The sequence below is a fragment of the Seriola lalandi genome, unplaced genomic scaffold, assembly GCF_002814215.2.
Source record: "Seriola lalandi dorsalis isolate HSWRI2012SDOR001 ecotype SW California unplaced genomic scaffold, Sedor1 jcf7180002049700, whole genome shotgun sequence".
Lineage (NCBI taxonomy): Eukaryota > Metazoa > Chordata > Actinopteri > Carangiformes > Carangidae > Seriola > Seriola lalandi.
In genome coordinates, this window is record NW_019520253.1 from 1 (window position 1) to 21,118 (window position 21,118).

Below are 21,118 nucleotides of genomic sequence, written 5' to 3' on the forward strand. Positions count from 1 at the left end.
AAAAAGAAACCTAAACTTCAGAAGATGGTACAGTTGCACCAGTTGCAGTTTTATTTACTGGCTGTGTCCCAATAGATTGTGTGCCCTGGAAATTCTTTTAAATGGTGGAATCTGCAAATATAGGCCAAGTTATTCATATAGATAGTTCTTTATGGCTCTTGCTGTATGTTTTGGCTTGTTATCCCGCTGCACAGTGAATCTGGGACCAATCAGATGCTTCCTCTCTGGTACAGTGTGATAGGTCTAAAGTTTTTGCACAGTACTGTATGTCTTACCTTATTTACTACACTACCAGATTAAAATGTAGAAAGACAAGGTTTACTTTTATATTAATGTTGAATATCTGAAGCTTCATAATTTGATTTATAACTTGATTGAGGACACTGCTGCTGTTGTTAGGATCATTATAAAACTTAATTTAAGCATAATTTAAAGGTAATTTAAGTGTAGTGTTCTAATTATTGTAAAATATTGGTTTACTGCAGGTGCATATTTTCTAATCATGGAGTCAGAATTGATTGATTGTTGCGCAGATACTTGATTTGTGCTCTTAAATGTCTTCAGAGATGAGATGTGATGTATTTTTAATGAGAAAATTTAACTAAACTTAACTATAAATAGTTCTGTTGTAACACGTTAACTGTTAGTTTATTAAGCAATGTTGACTGAAAGAATTGTTTGTCATCTCAAGCAAAAATGTCAAACATTTGCTGGTTCTAGCTTCTCAGATGTGAAGATGTGACTGTAAATTAAATATCTTCAGGGTTTGGACAGTTGGCTCGACAAAACAAAGAATTTAAAGATGTCACCATGTGCACAGGTATTGAAACTAATAGAGTTGGGGATAAAGTAAATGATGGATGTTGATCAAATTTACAAATTGTTCCGTCCATCCAATCCATAATGATTGTTACATTAGTTGCAGTCACAAAATTTAAACGCATCTCTTCCCTCTCTCACTCCCCTTAAAATTAGAAAAAGACTCTTGAAATAACATCACTATATGTCTTACCTTAATGTCCTACAGATATCCAGGTGATTACAAACAGTCGTCATGAGCAAGAGCACTTCTACCCGTGTATACTGCTCTTGTACTAACTCTGATGCTGTATATTTGTGTGTTCCAGATCTATGATGCAGAGGGGACATTACAGCACTTTATTGATGGTAATGATCCCAGTAAATCCAGCTGGATGAGGTACATCCGCTGTGCCAGACACTGTGGGGAGCAGAACATGATGGTTGTTCAGTACCGGTAAGAAAAAGTTTTTTTCAAATTCTGCGGCGGATATTTGGTGGAAACTCGTTGTTCAAAAGTGTCCTTGATTGTACCGGCCAAAAATATTATCACAATGTATTTTGTATTGCCAATCATAAATACATACACCAGGGGTCGCGTTAACCGAATATTTTCCGTCTTAACAATAACGAAAAAATCTGAAGGCGGAGTTAGATGGCACGTTCTGTGGCATCACACTCGCGCAAGCAGAAGTGGACCATTTCAACTCTGAGCACAGTGTATATCGTGGAGGTAACATTCCCTTTGGAGCCTGGCATCTCACCCATCGGCGCATTGAAGAGCTACAGGTCACAGAGGGGTGCAGAAGGAGAACATGCTGAAGGATTTCCTCCCGGTGAAACGAGTTCTTGCAGGATCAGGAAATCCCACTTTTAGAGAGTCTTGCCAACATCACTTTCCTGGAAGAAATGTTCCCGACATCAAAACTTTGGCTGCAGTGGTGCTGGTAATTCTAGTCTCCAGCGTGGCAGTAAATCATGGGTTCAGCCTTTATAACAAAATTACGGGCATGAGAATTCATCTCTCAGAGGCAAAGACGCAAAATCCAATGACAATTGCCTCTGCAGTGATCTCCCTTGATGCGTGTGATTATGCTCATACGAGCACCCATCTTAAATCCATGGAGGTAGGTTTGAGTTCAGGCTACAACAGGTCAATTGAGTTCAATTGAATTTCTTGTCAACAGTTTGTTCATATTTTAATTGTAATATTCTAATTCAGTAAAATTGCATTGTTCATATTTTCCTGCTTAGGCCCAATGACCACAATTTTTTAGTGCCCTCTGCTGTCACTGTGGGGAAATTTTGTTTTTCATCTCTTTGTGTGGTGTTGACATGAAAAGTAACACATTTATTTTGAATCAGTAATTTGCCTTATGGTATACCAATATCATGTAATACCATGACACAGATGCTCCATGAAAACCCATATTTTAAACATGGTAGGCTTCAGAGTGAACATTTGCTTTAGTAACCACTGAACCACCCCAGCTGATTGAAAGGAAGAGGATGAGGTTGCAAGATTGTCCAGGAGACACTGAATACATAATTTTATAATAATTGTATTTTTGTGAACCAAAAATGGCTTTAAGACAATTTATGCAGTCATACAACACAACCATATTCATAAAATGTTATTTCAAAAGTGTCCTTTTTTATGTAATCAGAACAGTGGGATCGGCATGTATCATACTCCCTTTAACATCCATCATCAAAGCGGTACTTTTTGTGTGATCTTTGCAAAGAACTTTAACATCTCCCTATATCAGACAAACAAATTGCTTGCAGGATTCTATGGTGTAACAGTGCTCCATTATAAATTACCGAAACCTTCGTTCTCTACAACACTGAACGGGCTCAGTCATCTTTCAGCATTTCCCACAGTTTACTTGTAGTTCTGGGTGGCATGGTGTGTGACTGATGTTCATAGAGAGACTCAAGCGGTTAAGTGGGCAGCTATAATTTACCACATGTCCACTGAATGCCTCTCATGAAGGCTATCGGTAGACGCTAGCTTGGAGTCTGCGCACAGAGAAGCCTCTAGTTCCCAATCAGTTACTGCTGCACTCAAACAGGTGTGTGGCCAAACATTTTGTTTGGAAAATGAAATATTGTAATGGGTAGAAATAGAAATAGAGTGTATGTATGAGAGATGCTATCTTTGCAAGTAAAAGAAAGTATTGATTGAATTATTTTGGTTGCATGAGTTGAGATTGTTGGTATCTTTGTTTGAATTGTTTTTCCAGAGTGAGTTTAAAGAGATCCATTCCTTTAACTTTAGCCATTTGCTGTTCCATTAGCTGTACATGAGAATTATGTTTTGCTTATTGTGGTCTCAGATTCATTGTGTTTCCTGAGGATTTGATTATGGCCTGGTACATTTTGCAAACTGCATGGCTCTTGTCTATCTCTTCTTATTGTGGAAGAAAAAATGAGCCCCCACTTCAGCTCTGTGCCGTGAGAGCCGGTCTAACAAAACTTCGCAGTGCACCCTGATGCTACTTCCTGTCTCAGTTTGTGTTGTTATGTTGGAGTGGAAAAGTAAATAGCTGAAGTTACATTAAAACCCCTTCCATCTAGCGGCCAGGGGTATAACCATTAAAACTTGATAGTGTTTTTGAAAATCGAGACAGTAAGTGTATTGACATTTTCTTACACCTTAAGTCTCCTAAACAGTTTCATGAAATAACATGAAATAAGTTCACTTTATTGCAGTACTGTTGTATTATATTGCATTATTATCATTATTATTATTATTATTATTATTATTGTTAATAAACATCTAAGAAATATTGCAGTGTTTTGGTAGCCAAAAGTAAACCAAGTAATAATGAAAGTATTGTGTAGCATTTTGTAGTTCTTACTTTCAATGCACAAAGTTAAACCTTAATAAGGCCTCAAATGTATTTAAATGTATAATAATATTTAATAAATAAACGTAAAATAATTTATATTAAGAAATGCATAAATGTGTGCTCTTAACATATGTCAGTAAGACAGAATCAACAGTATGTCATACTTACTCTTATAACAAACTATTATAACAGTCTGATCGGATGAAACATCCAAATACATTCTACTGACGTTTATACATTTGTTGCATTTTCTTTTTATTAAGTGTATTCACCAGGTGAAACTCTTCCTGCATCGTTCTTCTTATGAGTTCATTGATAAAAGTAAAGGTCCAAACTGAAATCGGCTCACCTGAGACAACCTTTTTGTCCGTTAAAAGGCAGGGCTCTGTTCAGGTCATTGTTGTATGTGTCAACAGTGGAAAGCCATGGTTGACTGACTGACTGACTGGTGACTTTATCAGACTGAGATTAATGTAGTTAAAGAATGCTTACTACATCAGGCTGCTCCTTTGAAGGAAGTTAATATAATTTAAAGTTCAGGGAAACTGTGGTTTGGAATGGAAATTATAGTTTCTAATTTTATCTTATCTTAAAACAGTGTTCACACGCCCATGTGTACATAGAAACAGGTTTTGATTTTGGAGTGTAAGCGTGCTGTTTAATGGCCTGTATAGACAGGATAAATGAGCAAGCAAAACAGTTTCAGTGTAAATATGGGTGGAGACAACAGACAGAGTTTGACACATGAGTTAGTTTCAATTGTTGTGGCTTGATATTAATGAGGAATTTCATTTCAAGGTGTGTGAACTCTGCAGAAGTTTATATCCCCCCTACGATAAAATACTTTGGGATGGACTCTCATCTTCTTTAAACATCTTTCAGTCTCTGCTTCCTCTATATAATTATGATCGCCCATTCTCCCCCATGTATTTTAATGTCCCATCTTCTTTTGTTTTTGTTTGTGGGTACATGTCAGATCCTTTAATTGCCTCCTAGTTTCTCTATTTACATCTTTTTTCTTCACATCTTAATCATTCCCACTGTAGATGCAGGGAGAAATGTAAGGAAAAGATAGACAGATGATGAGAGGAATTGTAGGTGTGAGAATGATAATGCTAATATGGTAGAGAAAAGCAAACAACTGGGGTTACATACATTTAATTTGTGTTTAATTAATGGTTACATGCAGTTTAGGTTATTGGCTGTAACTGGTACTCTAGACTTGACTTAAGAATCACAGAGAACCTAGAGGAGGCTGAGCTGTACAAATAGTTGAGAAACTGGAAAAGCCAGCTACAGCAGGATGTAGCCACTAATAACAAAGATAAAGAAAATATGCCAGCAGATTTGTTGGCGCTTCACCTTTTTGTTTTTCTTACATACCAGCACACACATTAAATTCTGTGGTCAAGGACTAACAGGTGATTTTTATCTACCTAATTCCATAAAATGAATTCACGACATAAACTGGACAAAAATATTTTTAAAAGCACCTGCCAAGAGGAGTCAGGTTGTCTCGTTCAGATGAAATTAAGGCTTTGGTCTTCAAATAAGAAAAAAAGAAAGCCAGAACTCTAAACACACCACACACAAGGAACTATTCATTACCTTTCATAACATAATAAGAACTGGTTCTTAAATAGCCACAGCTTCTCCAGCGAAAATCTAAACTCTGACAATGTAATTAACATTCATCTTTTTAAATAATTATGAGTGCATTTGGTTTCTGTCTGAAACATGAAATTGAAAAGACAAACTAAAATTTGACATTAACAATATTTCTGACTTCCTATATGCAACTTGCTCAAAATAGCAGATGCTTTTTGGATTCCATACATCAAGTCTATAGGAAAAAAGTTCAAACCTAATCTCACGCAGCAATTAAAACACCACATTCAATATTGTTCGGTTTTAAACTGGCGTAATTTTGCATAAACAAGAACAAGAAAAAACATTTCCAAATGGATAAGGTAATAAAAACCCTATAAAGCTGTGAAAACAATCCTGTCACCATATGTAAAATAAAAATAAAATCACACTTGACAAATAGAGATTAATATTCTGCAATAATGAACACAACTGATCCAGAAAAAGACAACTTTGTGAGACTGACAGTTAATATAAAATTTCACTGCATTTTAAATGAAAAAACTATACAGAGACTTCTGTAGAAAAACAAAAAGACATAATTAAGAATCGATTGTACTCTTAAAGTAGGTCTCACTGACATGCTTTTGGTTTGTAGTTAATATTTTGCTGCATATATTTTTGTGATATAAGGAAAACAGATAAATGTTTTAATTGACTTGCAAAAGAAAAAATATTTCAAATCACAGAGCTTTTAGAACAGACTCATCTGTGTAATGAGTTAAATACAGTATCTGCCACACCTTGCTTTGATGGCATAATATAACTACTGTGTCTGATTACTGGATAAAAGCATCAGTTGTACGTTATCAGTAGACAAATACTCATACCAAGCTATCACAGTTGCACAACTAAAGCCTTGTCACTGTTGTGACATTTATATAAGAGAAATAAGCTCATAAAATGTTGCAGCCCTTTTCTTGTGAAGCTTTCTCCACATTTTGTTGTATCCAGACATTGACTTCTTCATCGTGTCTTTTCTGGAGGTCATCGATTTCTTCAATCAGATCTTCTTCGTTTTCTGTGGAAAGATTCTGTTGAAGCTCATTCATCTCTCGTTCTTGTCTTCTCTTCAGTCTGTCAAAGTCTTTCTTATACACTTTGTTCGTGAGCAGGTGTTTCATCATGAGTTCCTTGTTTTTTAGTTCCTTTTGCTTCATATCTTCCATTTCCTTGTCATGCTTTTCCATTAGAGCTGCAAAGTCTGTTGTATATCTTTGTCTGAATTCATTGAACTCTTCAGCTTGCTTTCTGGCCTCGTCTTCATTTTTCTGCTTCATTGCTTCCACTCTTTTCTCATAGTTTTCTTGTACTTCTTTCCATTCTTTTTCCTCATGTTCTTTTCTGATTCGATCCTCTTGTTTTCTTCTTTGTTCATAATCTTTTCTTTCCTGCTCATATTCTTCTCTGAGCCTTTTCAGCTGTGTTTGCTCCTTTTCTTGTCTCTGCTGCTCTTCTAGACGTCGTTTCTCCCACCATTCTTTTCGTTCGTTTTCCCAAGCCTCTCGTTCACGTGTCATATCTTCTCTGTTTTGCATCAGCCTTTTGTCAGAAGTTTCATTTTTTTGTAATTCAGTATCAATTTTTCTCTGTAGAGCTTCAAATCTTTGTTCCCATTGCTGACGCTGATATTCTTCATGCATTTTCTGATCTCTGTCCTCTTCTTCTCTCTGTTCCTCTTCTCGCTTCCTTTTTTCCTGTTCTTTGTTAATGTACTCCTCCTTTTCTTTGAGTGCTTTGTCTTTCTCTGCTCTTTCCTCTTCAATTTTCTTTTTCTTTGCTTGAAATTCTTCATCACGTTTTCTTTCTAGCCTCTCTTTCTCTCTCTGCATCTCTTCTTCTTTCGCTTTCATGATCCTTTTCATTTCCTTCTGTATGGCTGTTTCAGCTTCTTGGAACATCTCTGTCGTGTAGCATCCCCCACCGTTTTCCTTCACCATTGCTTCTATATTTGTCAACAGCTGTATGACTTGTGTATTATTCCGATCTCTGTTGTTGAAGACCTGGTATCTTCCTCCACATTCATTTATCAGTTTTCTGCCAAAGTTTTCACTGTCTTCTTCAATGTAATCCTCCATTGTTTGATTTTGAAGATCGTCTCCTCTGGTGAATATAAGAATGATGAAGTGTTCTGATTTCTTTCCAAAAAACTTCTTGATCAGTTCCACGGTTTCTTGTTCCTCCTCTGTAAAGCGGCCGATCTGCAGCACCAATAAGAACACGTGAGGTCCAGGAGCCAACAAGGTGACGCATTTCACAAGTTCGTGTTTAACTTCATCATTGGACAGAGCCGTGTCGAACAAGCCAGGGGTGTCGACTATGACTGCAGGTCGTCCATTAATCTCTCCTGTTTCTTTTTGGCAAAGCTTGGTCACTGACTTAGCGCTGGTCTTAGAATGAAAGCATTCTTTGCCCAAAATGGTGTTTCCCGTGGCGCTCTTTCCGCTGCCAGTCTTCCCAATCAGTACCATCCTCAGACACTCTCTGCTGTGATGGATATCTTCCATCTTCATCACAGGTCTTTTAGTCTTTCTGCTTCTGGGCCTGACAGTCATTTGTTTTGTGAAGCATCTTGATCCCATAGATGTCATCCTTTCCACAGTATGCAACACTTCAGATACCTGCAGCTTGTCGTTGATGTTGAAGACAATGTGTCGTCCTCCACAGCTCTTACAGAGCTGCTGTATATCTCTGTCATTATCAAGAAAGTCAACAACAGCTGGATCTTTGGGATCTGAATCCACAGTGAACAGAATCATGGTGAAGTCATTGACTCGAGAGGTGAATGCGTTCTGGATGGTCTCAAACTCTTCCTTGTCTTTTTTAGTCAGGGGACTCACAGGTAGGACCAGGATGAAGGCATGGACTCCCTCAGGATCACATAGGGAGATATATTTAAGTGTATTATTCGGTACTGCCTCCTGAGGTTTTCCATACAAGGCAGGCAGCTCCACCAGGGAAACCCAATGTTCACACACCTCTCCCTGATGTTTAACACACTGTGAGTCTGCAGATGGACCAAACTTTCTTTCTCCCAGAATGGCGTTGCCTGCTAAAGCCTTCAAGGCTCGATGTCTCCCACACAAGACTAAATTCAGTGGGGGTTTGGAAGTTGCAGGTGTCTTTATAAGATCAGCCCCTTCAGTGCAGTTTAGATGTCCTCCTTTGTTGTCACTGACTATCTTCTCCATCTTTTTGATGAGGTTTTGAAGATCAAAATCTGAAAGGTTATCGAAGTTCAATCTGTTCTTCCTTTGTCTGCAGTCTTGTAGGAGTTCATTCACTGCTGAATTCTTTCCCTCTTCACCATGTGTCAAGATGACCATTGAGTATTTAAAAGCATCTTGACCAAAGAATCTCAGAATGGAATTCATTTTTTTTCTATCCTCTTCAGTGAAATTAGAAGGCTTCACCAACAACAGCAGAACATTTGGTCCTGGGGGGCAAAGAGCCACACACTTCTTCATCTCATGTCTCACTTTATCCACAGGCAGAGTGAAGACATCTGAGGTTTTGACTACTGTTATGGGAATTCTCATACACTCTCCTTGATTGACCATACATTGTGTTGATATTTTGTTGATATATGATGTCAAATCTTTTTTCTGTATGATGAAGTTGGTTAGTATTGCCTTTTTATTTTGACTCTTTCCAAAAACCACAATCCGGAGTTCAGATGCTGTAAAACAACAACAACAACAAAAAATTCAAATTTCTGCAATGATTTGCGCACATTGTTATCTTAATCTTTGAATGTATGACTCAGTCATGTATTAAAGGGATAGTATGGGTTATTTGATGTGGGGGTTATGTTAGGTAGCCATGCATTACCTGCAGTAGATTCGGATCAGTGCACTGCACTGGAACATGACACACTAGCAAAGATTCTCTACTGTGCACTGGACTAGCAGAAAATGTGTTTTATTCTTTAAAAGACACTCACTGAAGCAATCCAGTATCCATTTAAATGTACATTTCATGTAGAATGTTTTCAGCATGTTATCTTCCTGTCAAAACAGAACAGGTTTGGCTTTGGTGCTACATTTTTCTCAACCGCTCTACCGTATTCCTATGCACAAGTGCACTGTATTATGCCACAGCCGTGGGCAGTGTTGTGCATGAAAGCATTCGCGTTCATAATTTTAGTGAACGCTGAACTGAACTAATCAAATGATGAACGTGAACGTGAGCAGTACGTTTTACAATAGTTTTAGGTCACGTTTTACGACAGTTTTTCGGCACACCTCATGAAGTCTCCATAGACACGGCTCTGCTTGGCTGGTGCCAGCGGTACAGACGATACAGACGCATCTGCAACTGCTGAAGCCAGTTTGTTTGAGCTTCTGAAGCAGTTTTATGATCAAACAAGTGAAGACTCAGATGGATTATATTTATGTACAGATTTTAAATCTAACTAATGTCTGTGTCAGTGGTGTACAATAATTAATTTAGTTTGGGAGTGGCAATGCTTTGGGGCTGGTGATGGATGGGTAGAAGGAGGTTCTATTGAAAAAGAATATTGACATTTATTTATTAAAAAAAAAATGGAACAAATGAACATGAACTAGTTCATTTTCATCTGTATGAACTGAACTTTGAACTAGTTCTTTTGAAGTCTAAAAATGGGCACAACACTAGCCGTAGGTCAGCTGAGTGAATCAGTTGTTTTGACGGGAAGATAAAGCGCTGAAAATGTTCTATATGAAGCTGACATATAAACTGATATTGGATTGTTTCAGTTGGCATCTTTTAAAAATGTGTAAAACAGGTTTTATTTTTTTTTTTTGTTGGCCCCATGCACAGCAACACATCACCCTGCTTCAGTGCTGGTGCTCCTGGCCACCTCTCGTTACTGGCAGCACGCTGATCCGAATATACTGCAGGTAACACACTGACTATGCATGACTACCTCACACAACTCCACGTCAGATAACCCGTACTATGACTTTTAAGTTTTCAAACTGGTGACTTTGACAGTGCATTTTGATTCTCAACTAATTTGGCTATAGCTGTGAGTCATTTATCAACAAAATGGTTTTCAAAAATAAGTATTCTTGTAGGTTTAAAACTAATATTAGTTACACTTGCTCAAGCATTTGAAAGTGCAGTTGCACTTTATTTTTTTAGCACACGGACCTTTCTTCTTCATAGTTCTCTTTCTCTTTGAGCTTATTGCTGTCTTCATACAGTCTCAGTAATGTTGCTTGCATTCTCGCTCTCTGTGAGATGTATTACCATTTGTCTTACTAGACTTACCGTGTGGTGTAAGTGCCGATGCTGCCATTATGTCACTGTTGTTGTCTGTTTGATTTTTAGAAAGCACAAGGTGCGTGTTAGTATAATACACAGATAATTATCAAATGATAAAAACATTAGTCTTTACATCATGAAAAGCAAATTCACTGGGAATATTGCAAAAAATAACCATACTTAGGCAGTACCGCTTTTGTAAGAAAACATGCTTTATCCAGTCATAGTAATCTTAGCGTTAGTCATCTATTTAAGTCACTTTAATGTGGCGACCAGTGCTGCCTTTACCCAATCTTATTATACTGTAATTACATGAGATATATTCAGAAGTGCTTACAGTATACTTCATATACTTAATATATTCATTTATTTGGGTAAAATAAAACATACGTGACAATACTTTTTGTTGTTGGAGTAAAGGTTTGGATTAAACTATAAAAATTGGATTTGAACTGCAACATTTGGAGACCCCAGTTTTAACACTGGATGATAGTTTTGGGTTTTTTTAATAAATATTTTTTTCCTCCCAACATTGTTCAAATTTTTTGCATGTTTTTTTATTTTAAATTTGATACTTTTGGTTAAATTATTAGCACAGCATACTGTGTAATGTGTGTACACTACAACATATTGTACTTACTCTTATAACTACAAACGGTGAAACTTGTCCGTCTGATCACCAGGCTGCACAATTGACATACAGACACCTGAGGGTTATGAACAAATATTTAAAATCAATCAATTTAAGGATGCAGTCTTTTATAATACATTTACATGCATATATATATATTTACTGCATTTTTTCTGTTGAGTGTACTCACCAGGCAAATAGCTTACTGTGTCAGTCTCCTGAAAATCTTGTAAAGGAAAGCAACTGATCCACACTGAAGTCAGTTTACCTGAGATCACCTTTTTATCAGCAAAATTAGGAGGCAGGGCTCTGTACAGGTTTGGCAACAATCAATCAGCTAGGAAGATTTCATGACTGATATATTACCCAGGAATTAGAATTACTTGTCTGGAATCTGGAAGTCTGGAATCTGCTGCGGTGGGTTTTATCATAAATGTGAATGCACACTAACATGCAGGTTATTATCAGGATAGCCCTTATACAGGTTTTGAGAAATCATGATAACAGAACATGAAATGATCTTATCCAGGTCTTTAATCACCGATCATGGTCAGTTGTCTGCATAACTCTGGAGGTGTGTCAATTCAACTTGAGTCATGCGAACTGTCTTGATGTTCACTAGATAGAACAATATATATTCCCCACATGACCTGATGTGCCTTGCAAATGCTTAAAATAACCTATCCTTAAGTTTTCATGAGAAGCAAATAGAGATGTCCATAGCTGGACTGTGTTTCTGCGGTTCCAACAACTCAGTGATGCATCTTCTGTCTAGCAGATTGTGGAGGAGTTCGCCTGTTAAACCTTTTTTAATATCATATCAATAATTTAAGATTATCAGTTTAACAGTTTCAAGCAGCACCTTTGCAATTAAATTAAGTAACACATAAGAGAGACTAATTAGTCATTTTGGAGTGGGCTTAAGTGCCTTTTTTGTATTCCTATGCACAAGCATACCTACGGAGCATACTGTATGATGCAGTATCCGCAAGTTAAAGCAGTGTAATACAGTGCGCTCGGTATGTGCACTTGTGCGTAGGAATACGGTAGTTCAGTGGTTGAAAACATGTAGTGCCAAAGGAAAGTGCTGTTTTCATGGGAAGATAAGCTGTTGAAAATGCTTTACATGAAGTGCACATTTAAACAGATATTGGATTGTTTTGTTGTGCATTTTTAAACGTGTCTAAAACACTTTTTTTTCTGATGGCCTTGTGCACAGCAACACATCGCTCTGCTAGTCTGCTGGTGGGCCCAGTCGGCTTTCCTAACTGGGGGCGCACTGAACAAAATCTACTGTGGGTAATGTACTGACTATTCATGAGTACGACACACAACCCCATGCCAAAAAACCCGAACTATCCCTTTAAGAAAGAAAGGAATAAGATAAAATTCTTATTGTATCACTTTTCATTGAAGCTCAAGAATGAAAGTAAAAGCTCCACACTGAATTCAAGTCATCTGAGACTATTTTTTTTTATCACCAGACTTTGTTAGACAGTGCCCGGTTCAGGTATGAAGACAAGGAATTAGCTATGGTTAACTGGTTGACTGACTGACTGACGCACTGATAGACTGCTGATGACGAATGATGTTTTATCATCATGCTTTAGTATCTCACTTTATCATTCTGCTGTCTTACAGAAAGCAAGTACAATTGAAATTGTGGGTTTAAATGTGGTGAGTTTGAGCTTAAATGTGAGTGTGTTACATGCACCTCAGGTGGTAATTTTCAGATTTTTGGCTTATATAGTTATGTATGTACATGTAAACATCTTTGTTTCAGAAACTTGACTAGGCCCTGGTCCTTGTTTTAAGAAACACGTATTTGCTAGATGGAGTTTCTCAGAGATCACGACACTGTGGCATGTAAAGACTTTTATCAGGGTTGTCTGCTCTCAGCACAGGTGTGTCCTTAACTCAAGTCATTTAGCACAGGTGGTGAACAAAACAAAAGATATATGGATAACTCATGTAGTGATTGACAAAGACAGAAATTAGAGTCTGAGACCTGTAATTTAAAGAATACATTTTATTTTAGAATCCTTCATAAAACATGTTTAACTCATCAAAATGGAAGTAGAATTGATTGTAATACTTCATTAATGTAAATGAGAAAAATACAAATATCTTAGTAAATTAAAATACATATATGATCAATACCTTTATGCATTATTTGTTTGGTTTGGTTTCACAAACATTTGTATGTTTTGTTTGACAAATACAGTTAAAATATGCTGTAATATCTCTATATACATTTTATAATGTAAACATGTAAATGTCAGTTTGAAGATTTAACTTTTAGAAGAACCGTAAAAGAAGCAAAAGTAATGTTTTAAATGACTGAACAGACTCTGCAGCTAATGAAACTTGTCTTTACTAACCTGCAGTCTGTTTACATATATGTGACAGCATATTTGACAGATCATAATCACAAACAGGGTGAAACTTTATAAATCATACAATGAAGAAGATAATTCTAATAAAAAAAGAGAAAAGCACAGAAAAAAATGTTGTAACTGTTTGGGTTTTTCTTAGTTTTGTGTACACTAAACTTGACAGTTAGTGAACAGATAATAAATGCTCCTTGGGTGAGACATTTATGGTGTGCATTTAGCCTTATTATTCTGCATTTACATACAAATACACACTATCATTGGCCAACATTATTCTCCAATGTAACAAAGAAAAAAATCTTAAATCATAGTTTTGCAGTTTAAAACTGTCACTGTCACTGTTGGGACATTTCTTAAGGAAAAACATCTCATAAAATGGAACAGCCCTTTCCTTTGGCTTTTTCTACATGCTCTTGAATCCAGTTATTTATTTCTCTCTCATGTTTTGTCTTTAGTTCACTGATTTCTTTGTCCAGATTGTCTTTGTTTCGTGTAGAAAGTGACAGGTCAAACATTTCTTGTTCTTGTTTTTCATTCAATCTTTCAAGGTCTTTCCGATATGGTTTGTGTTTGATCAGTTTTTCTATTATCGAGTTCTTGTCTTCTTGGTGCTGCAGCTTCAGGTCATCTACTTCCTTGACATACTTTTCCTCCAGAGCTGAAAAGTCCTTCGTATATTTGTGTCTGAATTCATTGAATTCTTCAGCTTGCTTTCTTGCGTGCTCTTCATGTGTTTCCTTGAGTGCTGACAAATTTCCCCTAAGGGTTTCATGTAGTTCTGTCAGTTCTGTTTCCTGTTCTTCTTTTCGGATGGTATCTTCTATTCTTAAGTAGTTATATTTTTCTATTGCCTTCTCATATTCTTCTTTGAGTTTGTTAAGTTGTCTTTGTGCCTCTTGTTGTCTCTTTTGATCTTCTCGATACCAATTCTCCCACCATTCCCTTCGTTCCTCTTCCCATGCCTCTTGTTTTTTTCTGCGATCCTCTCTGTTCATCACCAACTGTCTTTTAGCAAATGTATTTGTTTCAGTTTCATATTCTGTTCTTTTCCCCTCAGCTTCAAGACTTTGTTCCCACTGGATTCGTTGAATGTCATCCAGCCATTTTGTCTTCCTTTCCTCCACTTCTCTCTCTTCATCCTCTCTCTTCATTTTTTCCTTTTCCTTCTTAAAGTTTTCTTCAATTTCATTGATTTGTTTTGCAGTCACTTCTCTTTGGCGTTCACTTTTGGTTTTCAGTTCTGACATTTCTTTTTTCCTTGCTTGCATTTGTTCATCGTGTTTTCTTTTAAGGTCCATTGTCTCTCTCTGGATGTCTTCCTTTTCATCCAGGATCCTGCCCATTTCCTTTTGTATGGCTGCCTCTGCCTCTTGGAACATCCCGGAAGTGTAGCAGCCTCCACCATTTTTCTTCACCCTTGTTTCTACTTTGCTCAGCAGCTCTCTGACTTGATCATGATTCTTCTGATCATTGTTATTGAAGACCTGGTATCTTCCTCCACATTCCCTGATCAGTTTTTTGACAGAGTCTTTATTGTCTGCTTCAATGTAACTCTCAATTGTTTGATTTTTAAGATCATCTCCTCTGGTGAATATAAGAAAGATGAAGTCTTGTGACCTCTTGCCAAAAAACTTCTTTATCAGTTCTATAGTTTCTTTTTCCTCCTGTGTAAATCTACCAATCTGAAGCACCAGTAAGATCACATGAGGTCCAGGAGCCAACAAGCTGACACATTTCACAAGCTCCTGTTTAACTTCATCATGGGACAGAGTCGTGTCATACAAGCCAGGGGTGTCAACCACAGCGACAGGCTGCCCATCGATCTCTCCCGTTGCCTTATGGCAAATCTCGGTCACTGACTTCATGCAGGCTCTAGAATAAAAGCATTGTTTGCCCAAAATTGTGTTTCCAGTGGCACTCTTTCCACAACCAGTCTTCCCAACAAGCACCATCCTGAGAGGCTCTTTGATCTGATGTTTATTATCTGCCATCTTCAGTACAGATTCATGTCTTGCAGCCTTATGCACGAGGAGGTTGGAAGTTAAAGATACTTTCGTGGGATCAGCCTCTTCAGTGCAGTTTAGATGTCTTCCTTTGTCACTCATGATGTTCTTAACCTGATCAATCAGTTCTTGATAATCATGTTCAGGAAGGGGTTTGGGAAATTCAGGTGTTGTCATGTGATCAGCCCCTTCAGTGCAGTTTAGGTATTGTCTGCTGTTGTCACTTACAATGTTCTCCATCTTCTCTATCAGTTCTTGAAGATCATAATCAGGAAGGTCAAGGTTAATCTTGTGCTGCCTTTTTTTGCAATCTTGGATGACTTGGGTCACTGAAGAATTCTGCCCCCCCCCATGTTGTGTTTTGATGACCATTGAGTGTTCAAAAGCATCTTGACCAAAGAAACTAAGGATGAACTTTAATTTTTTTCTGTCATCTTCAGTGAAATCAGTAGGGTTAACTAACAGCAGCAAGACATTTGGACCAGGGGGGCAATTAGCAACACACTTCCTCATCTCGTGTCTCACTTTATCCACAGACAGACTGAAGACGTCTGAGGTTTTCACTACTGTTAATGTTTTTTTCTTCCATTCTCCATGAGTGGCTGTACAGCGCTTTGATATTTGAGGGAAGTCTTTTTTTCTTGTGATGAAATTACTTAGTGTTGTCTTTTCGTTTTCACTCTTTCCAAACATCACAATCCGGAGTTCAGATGCTGCTAAACAACAAGAGCCAAAGCATTAGAATTTCCACAACTCAATTAGCTATTAGCTATGTGTTGAAAACTAAGGATTATGTTCACTGTAGACATTTTTGTGTGTTCATGCCAACATTTTTCAGAAAAATATTTAAACCATAATTATGCATACAAAGTATCATAATCTTAATTCAAACAACTGCTAGAAGGTCAATTAACAAGTCATCACCAATACACTCCCATTCTCTAATCCTGTGACTGGCTTATACACTCTCCCTCTTTGTTTGGTTTACCTAATTTCTTTTTTAATGATGAGCCTTAGTGATAATCCCTTACTTATTATATATAGTCACTGATGTGAATTCTTACCATACTTGCTGAATACAGATGCTGCCATAATGTGACTTTGGTGCCAATTTGTGGAAGACAAATTGAAATAGGAAAGCTGTTGGTTGGAGTCTGTTGGGTTAAGAAAGCAAGCCAAAATTACAATAATTAAATACAGAGATAAAATAACTAGACTAACAACAATTCAATTCAATTCAACATCTACTTTGCTTTCCAAATGAAGATTCTCAGTTGTGCACAAGATTCGTTCTCTTCTTGATGGCTTGACAATGTCTTGGCTACTTTTCATATATGTTTATAATGTCAACGCCCTTACTGATATGAAGTTTAACCCAAGTGCAACTGTTAAAGGCATCCTCTGATTACTTTGGTGATCACCTAACTTTCCTCTAGCACCACCAACAAGTTGGCATTTATTTATATAACAACTGTTGGATGAATCACCATGCATTTTGTCCATCCAGTGCCATCATCAATTGAAAATTTCATTTTATTGAATATTTGACTTTACTTACAATTTGGTGTTTTTCGAATATGGCTATAGACTCTTTGTCCTGTTTTAACTGAGTTGGCATTATATTTGGCATGTAGGCAGGTAAGCAGCCTGTTTATTATAGCAAACTTTGGGCTCATAATTGGATATTTTTTGTGTTTTTTTGTTTTTTGTTTGTTTGTTTTCTCAATAGCAGACGTCATCTTGTAGCATTGAAGCATTGGTGTAATTTTAATCATGCTAACTAGCTTTACCTTTAGTGGATTTTGTTGTCTTGGAAATTAATCTTGGTCTTAGTAGTTGTTCTGATTTAATTCCTAACACTTCTCGAACTTCTCACCTGTGTTAGCTTCAAATACAGTTTCCATGTATAGTTTTTTAAGATATAATTTTGTAGTGTAATAACAGTAAATATAGGGTACTGTTTTGGTAGCCGAAAGTAATTACTATATATTTCCTCCTGAACATGTGGCACTTACCTGAAGATGTTTCTGCTGCTCTTTTGTTGTAGTGTATCTCTTACTGTAGTTTTTGTTGAAGTTATCTCACTTCATTAATTAAATGTACTGGTCCATCTGGTCCATCTTATCAACAGAACAGTCAATGCCTGGAGATAATCACTAAACAACTTTAATTACTTCATTTAAGAATACAGTATTTTCAATAATGCATTTAAATGTTGTTAATATTTTTCGTACATTTTATTTGTTTAATTTATTTTCTGTTTGTTTACTCACCAGGCAAAAGTCTTGTATAATTTTTGCATTGAGGCACATCAAAGTCCCAGCTTCATAATGAGATGAACTCAGCCAAGACAAACTTTTTTGTTTTGAGTTAAGAGGGCAGGGTTTCCCATCCTGTAGGCAAGGCAAAAATAAACAGGTCATGGCACAACAAGCAGATAATTAAATAACAACTGCCAGTATACATGATTAATAATTTACGGAAGTGATAAAATGATTCATGGTCTGTCAGAGAAACAGGACTTGTTTGGGAACATATTATTAGCATTAATCTGATGCCCTCCAGTTTTCTGCAGATTTGGAAACTCCCTGACAAGTGGAAGAGGTGTTTGTGAGCACAGTTGCTTTCCCATCAAATCTAATTAAAAGAAGCAAAACTTGTCCACAGAAGGAAGCATTTACATGTTACGGTAAATAAATCATCCACAGATACTATGATACTGAAAAAAAAAAAAAATCCAAATATAACACAGCTTCTTCCTGGTTCATTCCTGTAAGAAGCAGATCAATTAATTGAAGGGCTGGGCAATTGATAAAAAGTTTACTGAAACTGACATTATGACTTTCTATCTGACCTCATTTCTGTCACGTCAGTATTAGGGTTTGTATTTTGACATCACTTCATTGAATCTGAATCCAGTATTAAATCCACTTATCAAGTCTGAATGCCTTCAAACCCCTATCGAATCTCATTAAGTTTAGCTTTTATCATTTGCATGTGACTGAAGTTACAAACACAGATAGTGTGACAAATTAGTGACAAATTAAAGGAAAAACCAAAAAAATTACTGGCAGCATGTGGTGTCCCAACACTTTACTAAGACACTTTGACTGGTACAGAGATGTGACAAATTAAAGGAAAACGTTTTTAGTGGAAGATGCCAGAGCTGTTTTGACGGCACAAGGGGGGACCAACAGCGTATCATACAGAGATGGTCGTAATGTTTTGGCTTATTTGTTATGAAGTGATGTCACTTCATGTAGTAAAACTACTGCATGAACTACTACTACTAGCCCAAAAAACTTGACACTAATAATACAAATACTAATAATAGTACTTATTTTTGTTGTTGCAAGAATATGAAATTGAGCCCATTTTACTTTACTTAGAAATACCTGAAAATGTCGTTAACTACTAAATATTATAAATATTGCTCAGTCATAATCCATTATTTTGTTTGTTTTTCACCACAACGAAAAAGAATTCTAGAGCGAGTACAGAGAATTTTGTGGACAGGTGTATGCAGTAATATACTACATACGTTATTTTTAATCATTTAGGTAAATGTAATAATTAATTGTGATGTTGATTTTTGGTGATATCACGTGTTCATTGAACGTCACTTTTCAATCTGCAGTCATTTGGTTCGTCAAGTGTAGCATCGGATTATGAAATCCTTGTTTTACCAATCATGATCAGTTATGAGTTTATTGGTGAAGACAAATTTCATTATTATGTTAGAATTGAGCAAAAACATCTCATCGTTTTTTCAAATCAGAAGCCATAGCTCATCTCTGTTAAATTAACAACATTTTTACCAGACACTGATTGAAACACTGAATTTCTCATTATTTATTTTTGAAATAGTTTTATTTACAAGTAATAATTTACACAAGAAAATTTTATTTGCATATACAAGAACATTTTTTTAGATTCATCAGGTGCTTACAGGACCTTTAAATGTTTAAAAGAGGATTTGCACATTTGTTTTGGTTTTTTTTTCAGTAAAATCAAAACAGTTCTCTGTTGTTATTTCTAAAGTAGATATGTATTTATCAACAAAATGAGTAACTAAGTAATGTAATATGCTTGATTAAAGCCCTTAATTACACATAATTAATAGGCTAATATTATACCCCATGCTTCAATACAAGACCAAAAGCAAAGTGCAACTAAACCCTGCTGCTTTTGTGAGAACACATCTCATAAAATGCAACAAGCCTTGTCTTCTGCTTTCTTCATGTGTTCCTGTATCCAGTCATCTATTTCTTCCTCATGTGCTTCCTTCAGTTCATTGATGTCTTTGTTTTGTGTGTAAAGGTTCTGTTGAAGCTCATTCATCTCTTGTTCTTGTCTTTTCTTCAGTCTGTCAAAGTCTTTCTTAAATGTTTTGTTCATGCTCAGGCGTTTGATCAAGAGCTCCTTGTTTTCTTGTTGTTTTTGCTTCATGTCCTCCATTTCCTTCTCATGCTTTTGCACCAAAGCTGCAAATTCTGCAGTATATCTATGTCTGAATTCATTGTACTCTTCAGCTTGCTTTCTGGCCTCCTCTTCATTTTTCTTATTCCTATCCTCCACTTTCTTCTGAAAGTTTTCTTGTAATTCTTTCCATTCTTTTTCCTCTTGTTCTCTTCTAATTTGATCCTCCTCTTTTCTTCTGTGTTCATAATCTTTTCTTTCCTGCTCATATTCCTCTATGAGCTTGTTCAGTTGTGTTTGCTCCTCCTCTTTTCCTTGTTGATCTCCTTGAAGTTGCTTCTCCCACCATTCTTTCCGTTTCTTGTACGAAGTCTCTTGTTTCTTTTTTATTTCTGGTTTGTTTTGAAAGAACCTGCTGCCAACAGTTGCCGTTTTTCCTGATTGAGAATTCACACCCTTCTCCAAACCCAGATCTTTTTGTTCCCATTGGTGTCTCTGAATTTCCTCTTGCCTTTTCCTCTCTCTTTGCTCCTCTGCTCTTTTTTCATTTGCCATTTTCCTCTTCATCTGCTCTTTCTGTATACGCTCCTCTTTTTCTCTAAGTACTTTTTCTCTCTCTGCTCTTTGTTGTTCAATTTTTTGCATCTTGTCTTGCATTTTTTCTTTGTGGTGTCTTACAAGAGACATCTTCTGTCTCTGTATCTCCTCTTCCTTCACCTTCAGTATCCTCTTCATTTCCTTTTGTATCGCTGCTTCTGCCTCTTGGAACATCTCTGAGGTGTAGTGGCCACTGCCATTTTTCCTCACCATTGAGTCAATCTTGGTCAACAGCTGGTTGACTTGAGAACAATTCCTCTGATCATTGTTATTGAAGACCTGGTATCTTCCTCCACATTCACTGGTCAGAGTTTTGACATAGTCTTCACAGTCTTCTTCAATGTAACTCTCAATTGTTTGATTTTTAAGATCATCTCCTCTGGTGAATATAAGAATGATGAAGTCTTCTGACTTGTTGCCAAAAAACTTCTTGATCAGTTCCACAGTTTCTTTTTCTTCCTGTGTAAAGCGGCCGATCTGCAGCACTAGTAAGAACACATGAGGTCCAGGAGCCAACAAGCTGAC

General features: G+C 36.7%; 2 protein-coding genes and 1 long non-coding RNA gene across 3 annotated transcripts; all 3 read right to left on the reverse strand.

The window, feature by feature from the left end:
* Positions 1–4,795: 4,795 nt before the first annotated feature.
* LOC111648918 (uncharacterized) lies at positions 4,796–15,891 on the reverse strand. Its single transcript, XM_023398673.2, has 2 exons — positions 13,949–15,891; positions 4,796–8,998 (listed from the first exon to the last, which is right to left on the reverse strand). Exons 1-2 carry the CDS (start codon positions 15,815–15,817, stop codon positions 6,197–6,199), a joined length of 4,671 nt encoding a protein of 1,556 aa, XP_023254441.2. The 5' UTR covers positions 15,818–15,891; the 3' UTR covers positions 4,796–6,196.
* On the reverse strand, positions 10,109–11,425 carry LOC147819780 (uncharacterized). Its single transcript, XR_015436604.1, has 3 exons — positions 11,372–11,425; positions 11,191–11,257; positions 10,109–10,601 (listed from the first exon to the last, which is right to left on the reverse strand). It is a non-coding gene; the product is annotated as an uncharacterized LOC147819780 (long non-coding RNA).
* Positions 15,892–19,491: 3,600 nt separating the features above from the next.
* LOC147819781 (uncharacterized) lies at positions 19,492–21,112 on the reverse strand (the record flags this gene model as incomplete). The annotated part of the gene is made up of 1 exon (XM_087171593.1): positions 19,492–21,112. A coding segment is annotated over one exon (1,332 nt), but the record flags the coding sequence as incomplete, so codon positions are not given.
* Between the last annotated feature and the right edge of the window lie 6 nt (positions 21,113–21,118).

What these genes read in the sequence shown, in the direction of transcription:
- LOC111648918 (XM_023398673.2), bottom strand. Translation starts at nt 15,817, where the DNA reads ATGGAGAACATTGTAAGTGACAACAGCAGACAATACCTAAACTGCACT. An exon ending in AAGGAAAGGGCTGTTCCATT is followed by an intron (nt 8,999 to 13,948) that starts TTATGAGATGTT and finishes TGAATTTTTTGT; the next exon opens with TGTTGTTGTTGTTTTACAGC.